At 48.2% G+C, this 22279-nt stretch overlaps 1 protein-coding gene across 1 annotated transcript; it reads right to left on the reverse strand.

The window, feature by feature from the left end:
• Positions 1 to 8619: 8619 nt before the first annotated feature.
• On the reverse strand, positions 8620 to 20341 carry BICRA (BRD4 interacting chromatin remodeling complex associated protein). Its single transcript, XM_086480104.1, is given in 11 exon segments — positions 8620 to 9071; positions 9635 to 9733; positions 9833 to 9931; positions 10129 to 10280; positions 14929 to 16756; positions 16759 to 16799; positions 16801 to 16865; positions 17487 to 17543; positions 18960 to 19025; positions 19436 to 19478; positions 20304 to 20341. Coding segments are annotated over 11 exon segments (2940 nt in total).
• Positions 20342 to 22279: the final 1938 nt, after the last annotated feature.

Raw genomic sequence — 22279 nt, forward strand, 5'->3', positions numbered from 1 at the left:
GGCGCTTCTCTCTACCCACCAGGCGGCCGCAAGCCTCTACTGCAACTCCGCTTGCCCACAACCCAGGCACGGTCGGGACAAGAAGCGCCTGTGGACTAGGAAGTGCTGGGTTGTACGCCTGCGCCGTGACACTGACCTCTGCGCGCCGCGTGGAGGAGGGGTGGGCGTTGCGGCGAAATGCAGCGCTTTTAGTGATTTTTTTTTTTATTATTATATTTTTTTTTTTTAATCATGCGTGGTAGTACGGCTGAAAGAAGTAGAAATACTGATGGGACGAAAAAACCCCGAACCTGTTCACTGGGGGAGTGGGGTTTGTTCCTCTCTCCCCAGCCCCTCTTGAGGAAGAGGCAGTGGTCTGAACTCATGTTTACTAACTGGGAAAGGAAATACTTTTACTGCGTTGTTAATAACTATTATTCTGCATCGTATATCAGACTGCAGTGGCAAGAAGTTAATTAATTTTATTCTGTAGCAGTAATGAAAAATTAGACACCTTTCCTCAATTGCTTTGTAATAGAACTACTCGAGATGAAAATACTTCCGGTGAACTTTTCTCTACTGCATTTTTAAGACTCTTTCTCAAGATCTTTGAATGATGAAAAGGATCTATTTATGTTGAGCTAAACTAGGAAATCCTTAGTATTTCTTTTTTTACTTTTCAGAACGTAAACATTGCTATAAAATGTCACTTGCCCCTGTCCTTTTTTTTTTCTTTTTTCTTTCTTTTTAAGTCTTTCTGACATGGCAAGTCACAGAGATGTTACTTAGTAATGAAGTATCTTTGAGAAAAGTCTTCACGATAACAGCAAGATCTAGGTTTTTGGTTTTTTTTTCTTGTGATAGGTTGCCAGCAATACAGGCAGAAACCATATATAGAGATCTGAAATAATTTATGTATGTGGTGCACTAGCCTGTGATACAGTGCTGTCCAGGTAGTGAGGAAGATAGATTTTATGGAGGAATGGCATATGCTGTGTTGAAATTCTGTACAGCAGCGTGCATGCACAAGTCTAATAGGTAGGTCAGCCTCATCCTATGGGTATGTACCAAACTCCTGATCACCATTATTATTATTGAAGCCAGAGCCCCATAAGTCTAACTTTCTACTAGAGTATCCTTATTTTTCTAACCTCCACAAGCCCCAGTTCCATATCTACAGCTCTACTTCATTTGTGCTATCTGTACCTTTTACCGTAGAATAGGTAGTCATGCTGATCAGCTGCAGGTTTCAAGTATTTCAAAAGGAGACAGTTCACTGCTGTTCAACATCTAATTGAGACTGAAGCAGTTGCTTTATAGCATATAATGGCAAGGTTGTAAATATTTACAGTTGGTCACCTTTTGTGTGGGTAGTTGTACTTCATTCCACATCCCTTCTCACAAACTTATTTCTCCTTGTTAGTCTGTGTTATTTGTTACTGCCTGTCATTGTGCCACCTTGCTCGCAGGGGTTGGCCAACATGCAGGTGGACAGAGCTGTCAGCTACAAGGTGTCTAGTGCCTGACAGTGCTCAGGTAGTCAGGACTGCTTGATAGCATCATATGTTAACTAGGTTGGAGAATCCAAACCACAAAGTGCTTCTCTTGGGAGTGGTTGGGCTGTGGAAAGGAGGATGCAAAACTGAACTTCTGTGCCTCTGCAAAGTGGTATGGCAGTGATGTTCTTCTGTGGTCTCATGTAGGTTGTCCTGCTATGAGAAGTCTGTGGAGAAATAAATAGGAGTAATACAACCTTGTGTGTGGGACACCTAACTATTCTCAATGTTTTAAGTTAGCACTCAGTGAAACATGGAGTGTAATTAGAATAAATTTAACTGTACTTGTTTCCTGGATATTAGTAGTACGCTTTCAGGAAAACACTGAAAGAATCATAGAATCATAGAATGGTTTCAGTTGGAAGAGACCTTCAAGAACATCGAGTCCAACCTTTGTCCTCACTCTATCAACACCACTAAACCATGTCCCTAAGTACAACATCTACCCGTCTCTTAAACACCTCCAGGGGATGGTGACTGCACCACCTCCCTGGGCAGGCTGTTCCAATGCCTAATAACCCTTTCAGTAAAGAAATTCTTCCTAATATCCAGCCTGAACCTCCCCTGGTGCAGCTTAAGACCATTTCCCTTTGTTCCATCACTTGTTATTGGGGAGAAAAGACCGACCCCCACCTCGCTACAACTTCCTTTCAGGTAGTTCTAGAGAATGATAAGGTCTCCCCTCAGCCTTCTCTTCTCCAGGTTGAAGAGCCCCAGATCCCTCAGCCGTTCCTCATATGAGACATGCTCCAAATCCTTTACTGGCTTGGTAGCTCGCCTCTGTACCCTCTCCAGCACCTCAATGTCCTTGTAGAGAGGAGGCCCAAAACTGGACACAGTACTCGAGGTGTGGCCTCACCAAAGTTGGGTACAGGGGAAGATCACCTCCCTACTCCTGCTGACAACACTATTCCTGATGCAGGCCGGGATGCCATTGGCCTTCTTGGCCACCTGAGCACACTGCTGGCTCATGCTCAGCTGGCTGTCAATCAACGCTCCCAGGTCCCTCTCTGCCTGGCAGCTCTCCAGCCACTCCTCGTCAAACCTGTAGTGCTGCTGGGGGTTCTTGTGGCCGAAGTGCAGGACCCGGCACTTGGCCTTATTGAAACTCATGGAATTGGCCTTGACCCAGCAATCCAGCCTGTCTAGATCCCCCTGTAGAGCTTCCCTACCCTCAAGCAGACGGGCATTTCCACCCAGCTTGGTGTCATCTGCAAACTTACTAAGGGTGCACTCCATCCCCTCATCCAAATCGTTCATAAAGATGTTAAACAGGAGTGGCCCCAGTACCGAACCCTGGGGGACACCGCTCGTGACCGGCCGCTAACTGGATTTAACTCCATTGACCACAACTCTCTGGACTCTGCCATCCAACCAGCTTTTCACCCAGCAAATCGTATGCCCATCCAAGCCAAGAGCAGTCAATTTCTCTAGGAGAACGCCATGGGAAACAGTGTCAAATGGCTTACTAAAGTCGAGGTAGATAACATCCACAGCCTTTCCCTCATCCAACAAGCAGGTCACCCTGCCATAGAAGATCAGGTTTGTTAAGCAGGACCTGCCCTTCATAAACCATTGCTGATTGGGCCTGATCACCTGGTTGTTCTGCATGTGCTGCATAATGGAACTCAGGATGATCTGCTCCATCAGCTTTGCTGGTAATGAAGTCAAACTGACAGGCCTGTAATTTCCAGATCATTTTCCATCCCTTCTTATATATGGGTGTTATATGGGCTGACTTCCAATCTGCTGGGACCTCTCCAGTCAGCCAGGACTGCTGATAAATGATGGACAGTGGCTTTGTGAGCACCCCTGCCTGTTCTGTCAGCACTCTAGGATGTACCCCATCCAGCCCCATAGATTTATGCACATCGCTGTGGAGCAGCAGGTCACTGACCATCTCCTCCTGGATTGTAGGGGGGGGCATTTTGCTCCTGGCCCCTGTCTCTTGGCTTGGTGGGCTGACATTCCCCAGTACAAGTGTTCCTATTACTAAAGACTGAGGCAAAGAAGGCATTAAGCACCTCAGCCTTATCCTCATCTTTTGTTACCATATTTCCTTCTAGATCTAGTAGGGGATGGAGGCTCTCTGTCTTGGTTTGAAAAGACAGGTGTCTGTGGAGGAAGGCAGGAGCCTCCCTTGAAATGGAGAGTGCAACCCCCTTCCCTCCAAACTATTATAATTTTGAAATTAACGGGCCTTCAGGCAAAGATATGGGGAATAGGAATAACAGTTCTTTACTAATATATATATATATATATAACACAAGGCAGGGAAAAACAAACAACCCACTGGTTTACACTGACAGAGTCAGGAATACAACCTGACACCCTGTTAGGGTGGCAGTAGCAGTCCGATAAGATGCTGGCTGCAGTCCTCCTGAAGTGATGGGTGTAGTTCTGTGGAAGCAGCAATCAGGTAAAAGAGTCTGGTCTTCCTCCGAAGGTCCAGTGGTCGGCAGGTAGCTCTTGTCCTCTGGAACTCCAGTGGGGGGAAAAGCTCCTCTGGGAATCCAGTGGAAGAAGGCTGCTAGGGTGTTCAAAATCTCCGTTTTTATTTGGCATGGATTGCTTGGCTCCTTCCCCCCCCTCCCCGGGTGGAGCATCTCACAATGGGATGGTGAGTCGTGAGGCAGTTCCTTGATGGGCCATTAACAGGAGATAGCCCAGGAGCGAGTTACCGATGGATGGGTCAGGCGATAAGGCATTGTTGTGCCCAGTAACAGGAGATAGTCCAGAGGGGGGAGGCAGGGAGCACCGCCCCACCTGGTCTCAACAGCTCCTGAAGATGGTAATAGAATATATTTTTTTTTTCTTTTGGCACAAGAATATATTTTTTTTTCTTTTGGCACATTTTACACTGTAACCCAGGACACTCTCCCTGGTCTTTCTTTTGTTGTTAAAGCATTTATAGAAGCTTGCCCTTTACCTCCAAAGCCAGACTAACTTCAGAAGAGTTCAGGGGATTATAAGAGTCTGGTCTAGAGAACAAGTACTATGAGGAACAGCTGAGGGAACTGGAGTTGTTTAGTCTGGAGAAAAGAAGGCTGAGGGGAGCTTATTGCTCTCTACAGCTACCTGAAAGGAGGTTGTAGTGAGGTGGCTATTGGTCACTTTTTCCCAGGTAACAATTGGGGGACAAGAGGAAATGGCCTCAAGTTGTGCCAGGGAGGTTTAGATTGGATATTAGAGTCAGAGAATCATAGAATGGTTTGGGTTGTGTTGCGAAAACAGGGAAGTCAGTCCGGTCTTGTATGGCCAGCAGCGAATATGCGACAGATGCAAATCGGGAGACAAATAATAATCGTTTATTTACAGCAACATTTACAGGTTCTCTTGGATTGCCGTGATAAATTAAAAGCTACAGGTATAACACAAGGCTTATCACTAATATAACAACAACAACACACACTGTACACCCACGTACACACTAACAACAATAACAACTTGCCCGCTGTAGGCCCGGCCACTTAGCAAATAGACAAGCCTGTGTAACAGGGGTACAGTGGAACAAGAGACAGTAAAGTCATGACAAACAAGAATCAAGGATTCACTCAGGGAAGCATAGAAATGCACCTGAGGAGAAAATGTGACATAAACCCAGGGAGGAAAAGTATATCTCTCAGCGTTAACTGAGGTAAATAATATTACCCACATGGGGTCCCAAGTGGGGGTGATGGAGAAGGAGCGAATTTGTCAATCCATCCAGTCGTCGGTATGGTTCCAAGTTGATCCTGTCCCGATTTTTGGGCCGAAATTGGGGTGATTTTATACTCGAATTTTTACATTACATCACCAGGGTGTACATGCGGGTGGGGATGACTATAGACAATTGCTTATGTTAATGCCACAAAGTCTGTTAATTTACACCTGCAAGGGGGGAGGTAGTGGCTCCTTTTGTTCAGGGCAAAGAGAATGGGGGACTGGGACCATGAGGCCTCCGCCCTGTCTCACAATCCTCCGGGCAATCCATGTAACACCAGATATTGATCTAGTGATGGTTGCCCCCTGCCCAGTGCTTGCCACTTCGCCCAATGCTGAATTTCGTGCTTCCAGGCATGCAGCTACATGGTGTATGTGACTTGGACTTTGTGATTAACTTTGCGCTCTCTCTACAGGTTGGAAGGGACGTGAAAGGTCATCTAGTTCCAACACCTCTGCCATGGCAGGGACACCTCCCACTAGCCCAGTTTGCTCAAGGCTCGATCCAGCCTGGTCTTGGAACACTGTCAGGGATGGAGCATCCACAACTTCCTTAGACAACCTGTTCCAATGTCTCACCACCCTCAGGGTGAAGAACTTCTTACATGTAGTCTAAACCTGCCCTCTCCCAGGTCCAACCATTATGCCTCATCCTATGACTACATGCCCTTGTAAAAAGTCTCTCCCCAGCCTTCTTGTAGGCCCCCTTCAGGTACTGGAAGGCCACTATAAGGTCTCCCTGGAGCCTTCTCTTTTCCAGGCTGAACAAGCCCAGCTTTCTCAGCCTGTCCTTGTAGGAGAGGTGTTCCAACCCTCTGCCCATCTTGGTAGCCCTCCTCTGGACTCACTCCAACAGCTCCATGTCTTTCTTGTGTTGAGGGCTCCAGAGCTGGACACAGTATTCCAGGTGGGTGTCTCATGAGGGCAGACTAGAGGGGCAGAATCACCTCCCTTGACCTGCTGGCCGCACTTCTCATGATGCAGCCCAGGATAAAGATGGCTTTCTGGGCTGCAAGCGCACATTGCTGGCTCATGTCCAGCTTTTCATCCACCAGCAAGCCCAAGTCCTTCTCCCCAGGACCTCTCTCAATCCACCCATTGCCTAGCCTGTATTTGTACTTAGGATTGCCTCAACCCAGATGCAGGACCATCCACTTGGCCTTGTTAAACTTCATGAGGTTGGCCTGGCCCACCTCTTAAGCCTGTCAGGGTCCCTCTGGATGGCATCCCTTCTCTCCAGCATGTCAAGCTCACCATACAACTTCGTGTTGTCAGCAAACTAGCTGAGGGTGCACTCGATGCCACTGTCCATGTCGCCAAAAAAGATGTTATATAGCACCAGTCCCAGTACCGATCCCTGAGGAACACTGCTTGTCAGTGGTCTCCACTCAGACATCTAGCCATTGATCACAATTCTTTGAGTGCAACCTTCCAGCCAATTTCTTATTTTTCTTATATTAGGAAACAGTTCTTCACCAAAAGGGTTGTCAAGCACTGGAACAGGCTACCCAGGAAAGTGGTTGAGTCATCATACCTAGAGGTATTTAAAAGTGTGTAAGACATGGTGCTTAGGGACATGGTTTAGTGGTGGACTTGGCAGTGTTAGGTTTATGGACTTGGTGATCTTAAGGGTCTTTTCCAACATAAATTATTGTATGATTTGTTGGCTGGTTAATGAAGATCAGTAATGCACTTGTGTGGAAAATCTGGCACCAGGGGTCAGTGTTCACAGAGGAGACTGAGGAGTCCTGTAAAAATAAACTCGTGGAACGTCGAGGCTCGTGGAAACTGAATCTTGCCAAAATGTAGCCATGGTTTACCTCCTCTGTCTTTAAACAGTGACTTATTTCTGTTGTCAGGTGAACATTCTTAAGACCTGTGGGTTTTTTTCCCCCAGACTGAACCCGACTACAAAATACAACAGCATGTACCGAACATGCGTGCCCATACCCCCTGGTGCCTTGGCATTGCTCTGGGTGCCAGCAGGATATGAGCAGCCAGGAAAATCCCCCTCCACCACTACCAAAACCCCTACCAAAACCCAGCCAGACACCAAACCACCACATAAACTAAATGTATATACAAGTATATATCTTTAGGTCAAAATATACGTCTAGTTTAGGAACAGAAATTGCACTCTCACTCTTCTAACTTTTTTTGTCATAATTTGTTTTGTTTAATTAGATATTGCATATATAAAATTTGTTGCCTTTTTCAGACAGAATTTGGGAATGTGGTGTAACTAAGCCTTGCTTCAGGTTAATTAGTTCTAAAGCTAGGCCAAAAAAAATTTCTTTCTGAGAAGTAAGATGATTTTACGTGACTGTGTCTATGTGCAGTTCCCTGAGGACGAGCTAAAAATTCTCATTCTGGCTTTTTGAACTTATTTGATTATTCCTAAAGAAATTCCCTCAAGAAGTGTTTTGAACATTTGAAATATTGCAGGTGTTAGTCTGATTTGTCTTAAATCAGAGAACAAAGCAGAGTTATGGACCGAAGAATAGAGAAAAAAATCACCTAAAAATTAGAATGGATATTTCTCCAGGGGTCAGTACTGTGTCTGGTCTTGTTCAATATATTCATCAATGACCTGGATGAAGGGACAAAGTGTATCCTCAGCAAGTTTGCTGATGTACAAAACTGGGAGGAGTGGCTGATACACTGCCTTTCAGGGGGTTCTGGACAGGCTGGAGAATTGGACTGAGGAGAATCTCATGAAATTCAACAGGGGAAAATGCAAAGTTGATTGATGAGGGTATTGCCCGAGACAATCCCCTCCGTCTCCTTGTGCATGATGGCCACAAAGGAATTGGTGGGTTCAGGTCCGATACGACTCCTTGGAATCTCCTGCTCCAACAGGTCCTGGATGAAGGTGATTTTGCCAGTGGAATGTTGCCTCACCCTCAAAACCATAGGTTTATTGTCTTCCAACTCTGGCGAGTGGAAATTGTGGAAACGCTAAAATTACAACACGGGGAGTATCTCTTCCTGTAGATGCTCTTCTTGTTTCCCCTCCCACGGGTTGCATATAGCATGATTCAGGTGGAGATTTGAGGGACATAGTCATATATGTATAGAATTAAGCACGGGTGTTAACTGTAATGCTAATTTTCTAGGTAATTAAGCAGAAGTTTCACTCCAGGGCATCGTAGCCTTCAGAGTTTTGGCTGAAACAGTTTTTCTGCACTCTTTAGCCAAAACAGAGCCATTTTGCCTCTGCAAGGCTCCCTCTTTCAGCTGTTATCTTCCCTTACAAGGTAGAAGATAGAAGCAGATACCAGCAATCTTATCCTTTTGCTGTTTTTTTGCCAGATGAACAAGTTGCTCAGCTCTCGTCCTTGCTCTGTCCAGGGCATAATGACCTTACAAGCCTAGCATTTCTTCACAAGGTGACAATGGGTTTCTTCTCAGCAGAAGCCCAGGCAACGTGGTCAATTGTGCCATTCATCTGCCCAGTGGTGATGGCGACGGTGATGACAGGGTGGACAGGGTCCAGGGCAGTGTTGTGGAACACTTTGCTGAGCCTGGCCTCCTGCTTGATCTTCAACTTGAGGCCAATGCAACTGCGTGCCTCATAGGTTTTGATGCGGGGGTTGCTCCTGGAGGGCAAAGTATCCTTGTCCCTGTCCAGGAAGGGGGAAGCCGTGGCCCAGGTTACTGATGGGGAACACCTGCTGTGCTTGGTCACCAGCTTGGTCGGGTGGATGTGGGGGAGCAGCTGGGTGCAGGGCACCTTCCAGATGTCAGGGGCTAGCGCCACACTGGAGACAGAGGCCAGGGCCACTGAAGAGAAGGAGAGGCTCTGTGAGCAGGTGAACGAGGAGGTGTACTTGTCTGGAAGGGAAAACAGCACGTCAGGTGCTTTTATTAAAATGTTTGTTTAAATAATAAAAAAATAATTATAATAATATTCTTGCAAAATAAATATTTGGCAAATTTGCCTGCTCATGCTGCGATGTAATTTTTCCCACCTCTTATGCCTCTTGGCCCGTCTTCCCTTGGAAAGCTTACAGAGTTCATCTGTTATTGTCTTGAAAGATGAGATAACAACACAAACTTAATATACAAATAGCACAAACCATTGATCAAGAACCTCCAGAGCATCCAGAAACAAAGAGGAATTTGTTGAGGGCCTGAGCCCGGCACGTGCTTTGCATTAAATTAAGACTTTGGCCACCGAGACCATGGAGGAAAGAGCGGAGAAGAGCACAGGTGGCAGTGGGTAACGCTTGCTCTCATTTTCAACAGCTTTTCCCCCAAATCCACCATGGAAGAGGCTGACACTGCCCTACACAGTGCAGGGCACAGAGACCTCCCTCCAAAGAGGAGGAAAACATCCAGTGCCAAGGATCTGTTTCAAAAAGGTGGGCAAATCACAGAAAGAACTTGTCTCCCACCTGGATTCTCCTTTGTCAACTGCTTGTTGACCACTAACATGGTCTTTTCTTCCTGGATAAACATGTGGTTGATCACAACCATCTCAGCAGAAGGACTGACTCTGCAGAAGAGGAGAGGGGAGGAAGAGTGGCTGCAGTTAGACACTGCCACTGTAACACAGTCACTGGGTAGAGTGGAGAAGGTAGGACATGCCGGACTCACCCGAGACTCCTCCAAGAGCAGCAGGTGGTGCATGTTCAACATGGCTTGCCTGTGCTTTAGTGGCTTAGTAGACACCACTTCGAACTCTTCATCCACTGCAAGGAAGAGGAGGATGGGGAGAAAGTGACAGTTTGTGTCACGAGGCCAATGCAGATGCGGGCTCGGTGGCTCTTAATAATAAACTTTTTCAGTGGACTTTCTCGATTTTATTTTTTTTTTAGTTCTAAAACCCCCAGTTTTTTTGGAAATCCTCCCATTCTAGCAGGAGCCACGTGCTGACCCCAGGGGAGACTCACCCTTCGGTAGTCTTGAGCAGAGAGCAGCACCCCCTGGTAGATGTGGTAGGGCAGGAGCTGCTGCAAGGCATTGTCAAAGGAGCGGAGTGATGTCTTGTAGTCTGGATACAGCACTGTGCTCTGGTGCTTGTGCAGCTGCTCCAGGAAACTGGATGGAAGGAGAGGAGGGAAAACTGCTGGGGGAAGGGGTTTGATATGCCAAATTACCTGTTAACAGCATCATGGGGACGAAGGGCCATGGAAATGAAGGTAATGAAGGGAGCTGCAGCAGCGAGTCATTCTCTGGTGTGTTATTGACACCGCTGACGCACTCATCAAGCTTCCTGGCTGGGCTTTCTTCAGAGCAAGTTGCTGTCATACTGTGGGAGGATAAGGGACAGGGGTGAGAGGGGCTGCCGCACCAGGGGAAGTGTCATCCCCTCATGGGGAGAAACATCGTCCTCTCTCAGGGGGAATCTATCCTCCTCCCTCGGGAGGAAACTATCATCCGCCCCTCAAGTGAATGGAGGTACAGGAGAGAAATTGCAGAGACTGGCAACTGCTCCAGGAAGAAAGAAAACTGATTGAATTTGTTTAGAATAAGGGGAAGGAGCAAAAGGAAAAAGCAAGGATCACCACGGATTTTAAGTACAGAGGAAGACTTCTGCTCCCTTTGATGGTTTTTGGTGTATTTTGACTACGCTTATATTTAGATAGGATATATAAATTGGTTTATATATCCCTGGGAAGAGCATAAACTCCCAAGTCTAAGGTGTATTTTTGCAGAAAAATAGAATTATTCTAGTTTGTACTTCCAGAAATCCACACCAACAGCCCTGACATCCCGTTAAATCATCACTAAGTAATCGATTCTCTTAAAGAGGAGGAATGATGAAGGCCCCCTCCCCAAAAGTTTCATGAATATCGGTGGAAATGATTAATTTTGTATCATCTTTAGAGCTTCACAGCACTTTAAAAGTGGAAAAAAAAAGTTTTGGAAATTAATTCTTTTTGATAAAACAAAGGGGAACACTGACAGATTTATTTACTCTCAAGGTGGAAATCTTCGAAATAAAGTGGAAAATGGTGAAAAAGCCTTCCTCACCTGAACCAGCTGCTGTATGGCAAGAGGGTGGGGGGATTGCATTTGGGAAAGGTGTGTGGCCAGGAGCTGCGGGCTGTCCCCCAGGGGAGGCTGAGGTATTGAAGGGGACAGGGAGGCGCCAGGGAGCTTGTGCTGCCCTGCAGGCAACTGAAACAGAGAACGAAAGAGTTAGTCAAAGCTCAAGGAAGGAGTTTTGCTCTCAAAGATGCCCATAGGGGGATTTCTCAGCTCTGTCCAAACACAAGCACCACTGGTAGAGCATCTCTGCCTCCTGCCATAGCGAGGCCCTGTGAAAATGAGCTCCTGCTCTAGGCTGCTCTGCCCTATCAACCTCCCTAACCTCCCCCAGGGCAGGCCCTGGCCCACACTGGGGATGCTGGAGGGCTTGGTTGTGCTGCCATCAGGCTTGCCACAGCCCCAGTGTTGCTTTTAAAAGCATTTTCAGGGTCAGGATAAGGTAAAATTGCAGGAGGGCATCTACCCTAGTGTTCCTAGGACTTACAAAAGCAGATCCATGCCATGGCTAGGGTGCCCAGACCATCCAGGCTCCCCGTGAGCCTGAAGGAAGAAGCTTTTTCTAGTTTTCTTCCCTCCAGAAAAACCTTACCACCGCCCCCAGGACTGGCTGGAGCAATGCTTGGACATATCCTGCCCTCCTTTCCCACCACAGACGATGCAAGTGTGAGGCTGCCACTGAGGAAGGGGATCCCCTGGGCATTGGCTTTGCAGAGCCAGGCTAATGAGGATGGTGTTAATGTGGACTGCCCTAATTGCTTCTGTGAGCACCAGCTCAGCATCTATTTAAATTTCTGGGGATTTACCCCAAGAACTGTGCTCTCAAAGTATCCCTCTGATTAATAGCAATTTTAGTACTTTGTAACTCCCAATTGCTATGGAAATATAAAGAATTGGGGAAAAAAAAAAAGAATTTTTATTAAAATTCTGGTAACGAAGCCTCCAGCAGGGACACAAACATACCAGGCAGTGGCTTACACGAGTGAGTTAGAGGAGAAAAAAAAGCAACACAGCACAGCAGCAGCTTTCAGGGTTAGTGAGGACCTGCAGGCAAGCAAGGGGGAGCAAGCCGGAGCTCGGAGGGGAGACAGATGGTGGGGTGGCTGGCAGGAGGGAGGAGAGCCAGGTGGCACCCCCACCTCCTGGCAGAGAGTGGACTCCTGCAGCCCCCCCATCCTGTATGTCCAGGGCTGCAAGTTGTGGTTTTGCGGTGTAAGAGCTGAAAGCCCCCCCAAAACAGCTGGCCCAGTGGCAGGGGTGTGATGGCGGCAGCGATAATTTACCAGATTCCACTTAATTATGGGGACCGAGGTGCTGGGTCCAGGAGGGAGCATCCTGCCCTGCTCAGAGCACTTTTTCCCCCCTCTGCTTTCCACCAAGGTGAGTGGAGCAAACCTGGTTTCTTTGCTCCGAAAGCAAAACCCACAGCGCCCTTTTGTCAGCTACGTGTCGATCCAGTGAAGAAAACTGGAGGTTTACAGGTCCTTCTCCTTCACCGGCCTCTCGATGCATGCATCCCAGTGCCATGACACCGACTTCATCAGCAAGGTGGCTGCCGAAGAGAAAACTAAGACTGGTCTGGCCCCCTGGATGCCGGCACCACATCTTGTGTGCCTGACAGGAAAGGCAGAAGTGTGCAGGTGCAGAAAACAGCTTGCTCTGGGGACTTTTCAGGGGACATGTTGTGTCCAATAACGCAACTGCAGCAATATTTAGTGTGATTGTAGGTTGAGGTAGGCAAAAGGCGCTACCGTGACACTCAGGAGAATCCCCTGCGCCATCACAATGGTGGACGCCTGGTTTTAATGACACTGAAATACCGGGAGGCGAGTGTCAACACCAAGCTCAAATACCTAGAAAGATGTATCCGTGCTATGAGTTATGCCAAAACTGAGGAAGTGTAGTCTGGATGATTGGGTAGTGAGGTGGATTGTGAATTGGTTGAATGAAAGAAGTCAGAGTTGTGGTCAATGGGACAGAGTCTAGTTAGAGGCCTGTATCTAGTGGAGTCCCTCAGGCGTCAGTACTATTCAATATATTCATCAATGACCTGGACAAGGGAACACAATGCACTGTCAGCAAGTTTGCTGATGATGCAAACTGGGAGGAGTGGCTGACACACCAGAAGGCTGTGCTGTCATTCAGAGAAACCTGGACAGGCTGGAGAGCTGGGTGGGAAGAAATTTAATGAATTACAACAAGGGCAAGTGTAGAGTCTTGCATCTGGGAAAGAAGAACCCCATGTACCAGTGTATGTTGGGGACTGAGCTGTTTGAGAATAGCTTAGGGGAAAGGGCCCTGGGGGTCCTGGTGGACAGCAGGATGACCATGAGCCAGCAATGTGCCCTCGTGGCCAAGAAGGCCAATGGCATCCTGGGGTGGATTAGAAGGGGTGTAGTCAGTATGTCGAGAGAGGTTCTCCTCCCCCTCTACTCTGCCCTGGTGAGACCACATCTGGAATATTGTGCCCAGTTCTGGGCCCCTCAGTTCAAGAAGGACAGGGAACTGCTTGAAAGAGTCCAGTGCAGAGCCACAAAGATGATTAAGGGGATGGAACATCTCCCTTCTGATGAAAGGCTGAGGGAGCTGGATCTCGTTAGCTTGGAGGAGACTGAGGGATGATCTCATTAATGTTTATAAATACGTAAAGGGCGAGTGTCAGGAGGATGGAGCCAAGCTTTTCTCAGTGATGTTCAATGACAGGACAAGGGGCAACAGGTGCAAGCTGGAGCATAGGAGGTTCCACATTAACATAAGGAAAAACTTTTTCACTGTGAGGGTGACAGAGCACTGGAACAGGCTGCCCAGAGAGGTTGTGGAGTCTCCTTCTCTGGAGACATTCAAAACCTGCCTGAATGCGTTCTTGTGTGATCTACTCTAGATGGTCCGGCTCTGGCAGGGGGGTTGGACTAGATGATCTTTTGAGGTCCCTTCCAAATCCCTAAAATTCTGTGATTCTGTGATTCTGCGGTTCTGTGACAGTTTTAAAACTGCCTGCTCCTGAAATAACAACAACAAATAATCGAGAGCACTTGTGCTCTTCCTATTCCTTCCTCTGACAATTCAGGGACTTTGGGGGATTCTGAACCAGCACCCGCCTGTATGAATAGGAGTTTAAGAACAAAGAAAACTCACAATGGTTCAAATCTGGCATCTAAAATGTCACCAAACCCTTTCCCAATATAAGCAAGATAAGACACTGGCAGCCCTTGCTGGACCGACCTTGACCTCCTACACAGGTCAAGGTCCCAATGCATTCCGTCTTGACAAGATACTGCATATTGATGCTGTTGCTTCAAGAGCCACCCAATTATCTGACTCAAGCTAACACAGGTTGAAAACCCCAAGTGGGAAAGCAGGGCTGATGCCACTGGCTGAGCTTGATGCCGAGCCACCCGCAGAGCATGGGGATAAGGCAGACACCAGGTCCGTGCCGACCCCTCTGTGCCGCAGCGGTGGCTTTGGTGACCTGGACAGACCCATCCCCAGCTCCTCCTTCCAAATGAGATGGCACTTCCCCACACGTACTCTGAGCCCTGCTCATCCCTTCTTCCAACTTGAAATTTAAACACCCACTGAAGAAGGGAACAGCCCTCCGGTGGGAAGACAACATGTTAAGAATTAAAGCAACACTGGAGTGCTTCTAGCATGTACGGCATGCAAAGCAAGCCCAAAAGTGGGGCTCATTGCAGCCCACTATGCTTGGCATCGGTCTCCAAATCCCACAGGCGCCAAGAGAGGGGCTCTGCTTGCCTGCTGTAAGAACATCTGTGTGGAGTCCTGGTTGATGACAGCTCTGGTAGCTGCCTGCCCCAGGATGATCTTCTCTGGGCTGGAAGCCAAGCTGGGGCTGGGCTGGGAAGTGACAGGCTTCAGGGCGGGCAGCAGAGGTGGCAGCAGCAGCATGTTGAGCTGGAGCGAATCAGGCAGCTGGGAGGTGGTTTGGATAGTGAGGATGGAGGACTGGTTGGTGGCAGGCAGCAAGCTGGCACCCAAAGCAGGCTGTGGCTGGATGAGGCCAGCGCTTTGGCTTCTGATAGTGGCAGAGGCTTGGCTGTTCATCGGTTGGCCGAGGTTCTCGGTGGCATTGAGCATGGCCACCTGGTTGGGTAGTGTCACCACGTGGATCACCATCTGGCCTGTTTGGCCCAGTGAAGTGGCCATGGAGGGTTGTCTCTGTGTGGTCAAGCTGCCTGCCAGCAAAACGGGCATCTGGAAGAGAGATGGTTGACCCACCTGGCCGGGCTGGGGCTCAATGGGAGCCGAGAGAATGTGACCAGTGCCGTGGGCATTCTGCGAGGTGAGAACCTGGCCCAGGTTCAGCTGGCTGGCGATGTTCTGGTTGGTGAGGATCTGGGCCAGCAAGGCTTGATTGGTTATTAGCTGTCCACCTGATCCTTGGCTAATTATGATACAGGCTTGCCCGCTGGGTTGGGAGGTGGTCAGGATCTGCCCTCCCATGTTGGCCTGCAGGGCAGAGAGCTGCTGGGATATCTGCATGGCAGAGGCACCCGCCAGCTGCCCAGAGAGGAGGAACTGGTTCAGGCCCTGCAGCATGGCCTGTAGGATGTGCTGAGCAGGGACGATGATGCTGCTTCCCTGATTCAGGTAGTGGATGCTCATGGGCTTGCTGAGGGCTTGCTTCTGTGGCAGCAGCTGCTTTAAAACGTTGCCTGGAAGCCCTTTGGGGAAGCCTGAGAGCACCACATTCTGCCTGGGTTTGCCAGCCATGAAAGTCAGGTTCTGCTGGGCCTTCTCCTGCTGCACAGTGGTGTTGTTGGGTCTGAAGGGCTTGGGGGTGATCTGGTAGAGCTTCTGCTGGAGGACTCTGGCAGATTTGGGCTGAAACGTGGTGGGCATCCTGCGAACGGTGATGTTTTGGGTCTGCACCAAGGAGCTGCTCAAGTTGGAGGTGACAGTGAGCTGCTGGGAGCCTTGAGTCCCAGACACACTCCTGAACATGGAGTTCCCATTCAGTGTGGCCACCATCGGCAGGTTCTTCTAGATGACGAGACTGGCATTCTACGGAGAGACCCCCATTGAGGCAAGAGTGGCCTGCTGCTGTTCAGGCTCTGTCTGGGTGATGTAGCTGCCAACCAGCACAGTAGCCACTTGGGAGGGCTGATCCTGCTTTATGATGATCTACTGCGCTGACTGGTTGATGGCCATCACCTGCTGCCCAACCACCTGCATTGGCCCAGTTCCCAACATCCCGCTGGGGCTGCCGTTGGGCAAGCCTTGAAGGTTGGAGATGGGCTGGATGGTGGCATTCCCCAGGCTGACTTGGAGGAAAATCTGAACACTGGTGGCCCTGTTGATGACATGTGCTCCTACTGACTGCTGCACCGGGGCTTGGTGCGTCAGGACACTGGGTTGCTGCAGCCCAATCAGGTCAGCTCCACCGGAGAGGACCTGCGGGGTGCCATCGGTGGCCGTCTGCACCACTGGCTGGAGAGTGGGAAGCTGGAAAGAGTCCGGGTCCAGCTCAGTCTCTGCCACCAAGGTCTGCTCAGTGATACTGGCCACTGCAAGCCCTGCTGGAGGATGTCACAGGGCTGGTCCAAGTTCTGCACTACTGGATGGCGACCCCAGGATATCATCTTCTAGAAAGTCAAGGTCCACGCTGGTGGTGGGCTCATTGTCCTGAAAGCAGGTTCTTTACTCAGTGTGCAATAAGCCATTTCCACACAGTCAGAGATACTGCTTTTATTCAGGCCCAGGTGCTTGGTGGAATCAACCCACAAATCAAGGACATCTGAGCACACGTATTGGTCACATTTATGTTCCAAAACATAAATTCATAAATAGAGATTAATCATCTAGCTAATATGTATTCAAAGCTAATTTGCATTATGCTGAATCATGGTTGAGGCTTGATGTGTGCATATAGTCTCTGGTGGTCATTCGAGGGCGCCGACCACTCCTCAAATTGACCACGTATGGTCAAGGTTCTTTTAAGGACACCATGCGTATGGTCCAGCCTATCGTGTTCCCAACAGTTTGCTCTTATCTTGGGATATCTTCCAGAACTTCATCAACTCCTTTCTTTCTTCTCTTTGTTTCTTGCTTTGGTCCTTGATCAGGGGATTGTGGTTTGATGGACATGATAAACTGTGCCTACTTTTTAGGTATAGTCAGCCAAGCCTCTGTCACCTGTGTACTAGCAGTACATGGTTTCAATATTCAAGCTAAATCCCTACAACCAAGCCAAATCTCTTTAACCATATCCCTGCATGCAAACTGAATTTCTGACACAACAGGCTGGCTCTGCTTGGTGCTCAGATGGTTGCCAGAGGACTCTTGTACGTGCAGCTGGGAGATTGCTGGTCAGGGGGGAAGAAGAAAGAAGAAGGCTTTGAGCTTGAGCACAAGGAGAAGGCTTCAAGTCAACAGCTAATAGCTTTTGTGAGCCACCGCCAAGGGGAGCAGGACAATAAGGCCCTCGCCTCCATTTGCTAAGCGTGGAGAGCATTTACCAGTGCTGTAGGAGAACTATAGGTGGCCCTGGGCAAGCAAAGGCTGTGCTGGGAAGAACCACAGAAATAAGGAAATAAGGGGGAAAAGTGACATGCAGCTGAACCTTGGACCCCCACTGGCTCTGCACTGTCGTGTTTCCTAGAACACAGGCCCACCAGGAAGTTCAAAAATAAAAGTCAAAATCAAAGTAAACCTCAACTCCGAGAGAAATGTGTTCGTTCTAAAGCATCACCAGCTTTACCCAGAGTCTTTTGGAAAAAAATAAAGTGCAATGGAGATAAAAAAGGTTTAAAAAATCAAGAATCTCATTAGAATGAATATTGAAATAGATGGGGAAAAAAAAGGAGGGAAGAAAAAGAGCCTTTGTCCTGGTTTTGGCTAGAATACAGCTAATTTTCACAAGAAGCTGGTAGGGGGCGCAGCCGGAACAGCCAAACCGAAGTATTCATTCAGTACCATGCTGACGTCATGCTCAGTTATGTAAGGGGAAGTGGCGGGAAGGTCGGCACAGCCCGGTGCTGAGGGCGGCCCAGGTGGTGAGCCATTGTGGTTCGTGTCACTCACTGTATATATGATTTCATTAGTATTTTGTTACCGTTGTTTCTTCTCTCTTTGTGTTGTCCCATTAAACTGTTCTTATGTCAATCCGTGGGGTTTTACCTTTTTCTCCAGGCTCTCCTCCCCACCCCGCCGCAAGGGGGAGGAGTGAGCGAGCGGGTGCGTGGTGCCCTGCTCCTGGCTGGGTCTAAACCACGACAGCCCTTCATGCTTGAATGTTTTCCATGCACAGTAACCCATGCTCTTGGGGGAAAAAAAGGGAAGAAAAGAGAATGTTAAGAATCTACTTCCATGCGTTTTACCTTCTCTGTGGCAGCAGCCTGCAAGGAAAGGGAGCCCTCCGGCCTAAGGGAGGGCTGAGAGGACAGGGCCTTTTTTTCTCACCGTCTTTTCTGAGCATTCTTCCAGATTATCTCTATAACCTTTGAGGTGCAAAAGCATGGTTGTGCCTTTCTTCACCTGATTTTATAGCCTCAAATCTTTGTTGAAAGCAGACTTTGTATCTGCATGTGAAAGCAAGTTTTCTCCCCAGATATTAGGGGAATCTGTTTGAGCTATTTCTTGATAAATCTTGGGGAATAATCACTGGGAAACAGATTAAAAACAAGCCTGTGAAACAAACAAACAAATAAACAAAAAGAGGAAAGGTTTCTAAGCTGATATTCCCCGAGCATAAATTACAAAAATAGATACCCCAGCACCTTCAAAAAAGGCACTGTCTGCATCTCATGTGGCGTCCAGGAGATCATCACTGTCAATCTGTAATTAAAAAGTTTTTATTTACTTTCTTTAGATAGAATATTAAAAAAAAAAAGGAAAAAAAAAAAAAAAAAAAGGAAGAAAGGAGCACAGTGCTGACCGGCAGCCTCTAGAAAGCACTGAGCTTTCGTCAGGGGCAGCAGTGGGGCAGCATCTCTCCCTGTTCCCTGCTGGCTGGCACCCCGTTTCATCTCAAAGTGCCCCAAAACCCCATCTGGCTGCTCCACACAGGCAACAGTGGGAGCTACCAGTCTGAGAGCTGCCCATTGCACTGGGCCGGGGTCATAAAAATGAAGGATCCTGAACCCAGGGGTGTCTTTCTTTAGAAAAACTTATTATATACAAATTAAAAGAAAAAAAGGAAGTTTGCATTACAAGGTTTTGGTGGATAGAAACAAGCTGTCGCTCACTGTTTTGGATCCATGTAAAAAGTTGTTCAAGGCCTGAGGATCACTGCAAAACAACACATGAAACCATTCAGGGATGCAATGCATAACCCACAGCAAGGCAGGGGCAGAAAACGTGTTTCTGTTTAATGCAGTTGAGTGCTCTTATGTGCAATAACTACCAAGATAACACCAATTTCTACCTTATTACATTACAGAGATAAGCTACTAAATAGGTCAGTTTTCTTCGCTGGAGTCATTAACGTTGCCTTATTCCCCTTCCCCACTCAATTCCGTGAAGCCCCAGTTACCAACAGTTTCATAATCACAATAAACCTCTTTGGACAATTAGCATTGGCTGTTTGTCAAAAATTAAAATAATCATTTGGGTGACGTGCTAACGAGCATCCCCAGCCCGGTGCCACTGATGGCCAGCAAGGATTGAAGGGCAAATAAAAAAGTCATAGCAGTCATCAAAACATCAGAGGGGTGGGATTTATTCACTTGATAAATGGGACAGGATTTATTCACATGATAAGTGGGACAAGTGCAATATGGGACACACTGAGTCTGTTCTTTCCCTGCATAAAGCTATTCAGAGCCTCCTCCAGCACAGCCCTGGGGAACACCAGAGCCCTCCAAGCATTGTGGCAGGAAACAAACCTATAAATCAGGAGGGGTCTGTGAGTTTGGGAAACTCGCAGACCCTTTTGGACCACACCTCCAGTGGTTTTCGGGTCTGGGAAAGCCAGCCTGGCACTGGGTGATTGATGGGGATGCGCCTACAGCCTGAGGGAGGCAGAAACCCCTTCCCACCCCTATGCCTTCCCCAAAACAGCATGAGAGATGATGAGCAGCCACAGTGCCTGGCTCCTGGTGTGGTGCTACTTACCAAATTACATCTAGGCTCTGGCAGTCTTCATCACCCATGTCAACTGCAAAAAGGAGGAGAGAGAGAGAGACTCCACATTACCCTCAGGGGTCAGGACCTGCTCCTTGCTCTCTCCATCCCAAACACCATGCTTTGCTTTTTCTTCCCCATCCCCAGGGATGATGATGATAATGATGACAACGATGTCCTGCTGCTATCTGATGGTGGAAGACAGGGGACTGGACCAGGGGACACCCCAACAAGAGGGTTCACCGATCAGAGGAGTCAGTCGAGCCCCTTAACCAGCAGCCAAGGGACTCACTTGTCCCTCCAGCATGCTCAACCCTCCACTGCTCCAGTCCTTCCATCATGGTTACTTGTTCCTCCACCAGATAGATTTCACAGCTGGTTATCCCTCCTGGGGGTTAGGCATCACTCTGAAACCCAAATGGGCAGGTTTTTGGCTTGTTTTCACCCTGCCGAGGGGTACCAGTGACCTTAGCCGGCCGTGCCCGGTGCAGGATGGTCCCACATCCTCCACGCTGGGAGGCGGCACAAGCCAGATCCTGGCACCCGCAGGCACAGTTTGGCAATAACTCGTATTTAAAAATCACATATTTCTGCATTTTTATCCCTAAACTTTAACTCTGGCAAAACGTATCAGGAGGCATTTTGCTTCCGAAGGTGGAAGTGAAGATTTTTCTGCTAATAATGCAAGATTTGGCACCAGGCCACCTCCTCACCAACCCCTTTTGATGACAGGGTCTGGCAAATAGTGGGAGTTTGGGGTTGGTTTGGAGTTTTTTTGGTGTTTCCCCCGCTTTTCCTCAGCTGTGGCCTGGGAAGGGTTTGGAGGCACACTGGGGCAAAACTCCCTAAGGAGGCTTAGCTAACGAATATCAAGGAGGGGCAGGGAGGCGGGGCAGGGAGGGGGTAGCAGTGCAGAAGCAGCCAGGGAAACTCACTGAAGGATAAACACCCCTTTACCGGGCTGAAGTTCACAGTTTTGCACAATCTGGCTTCAGTTAGTGTCTGTCAGATGTAATTATTTTCAGGACCTATGAATGAATAATCTAAATATGCAAGCAAAACTCAACTAAGTACTCTGCAAAAGACTGTGGCCTGACGAGCACACGCTGCTACACGAATGACACCACACGTTTTAATTTTCCCATTATTTCAGACATTCTGCTGAGTATTTAGGAATAACGAAGGAACTACCAAAACTGAGAAGATTTGCTCCAGGTTCCAGCTGAAATCTTCCCCGACGCAGCAGGCACACACACACCACCACAGCCCCCCCAGGTCCCGCCAGGCTGGGAACACATGCCAGCATTTCTAACCACAGACCAGGCAAACCTTCCTAAGGCCAGCTCAGCGCTGCAGCAATCATCCAAAAATTATACTGATAAAGTTTCTCCCTACCCTCATCTTTGGCTGATGAAAACCCTGGTGGTCTGAACACTCACTACAAATATAAATCTATGATATTCCTTAAATATATGCCATAAAATCACTTACTTGCATCCGTACGTGTCAGTCAAAGGGCACTAGGGAGGAGCTGAGGGTACGCAGCTGTGTTTCAGAGTGATGCTCTGTTGCTGGGAAAGGAGCACCTGATGTCATGAACAGAAGCAGCGACATCACCATGGGGCAGGTGAAGGCAGGGCAGGGAAGTGATGATAAAGCTGTTGAAGTGAAAAAAAGCAGAGAAATAGCAGATTTTATTTTGCTGCTGGGTTTGATGCCTTGTCTCTGTCTACAGGGTAGAACAAAATCAAAACATGCCGAGAATGACAAAGGGGTGATGAACGATGAACTAGTGGCCTGAGATGGCCCATTTTCATCCCTTTTTCACACACAAAATAGCATCCTGGGTTGGATGGAGGACACTGTCCTCCCTCCACCTCTGGCACAGGCTCGTGCTCATGTCCTCGGCATCCTGATGATTAGTATGAATTATCTTTAACTGGGCAGCTAGGTGTGACACTGACATG

Source organism: Leptosomus discolor, chromosome Z, assembly GCF_034619465.1.
Source record: "Leptosomus discolor isolate bLepDis1 chromosome Z, bLepDis1.hap2, whole genome shotgun sequence".
In the NCBI taxonomy this organism is placed as follows: Eukaryota; Metazoa; Chordata; class Aves; order Leptosomiformes; family Leptosomidae; genus Leptosomus; species Leptosomus discolor.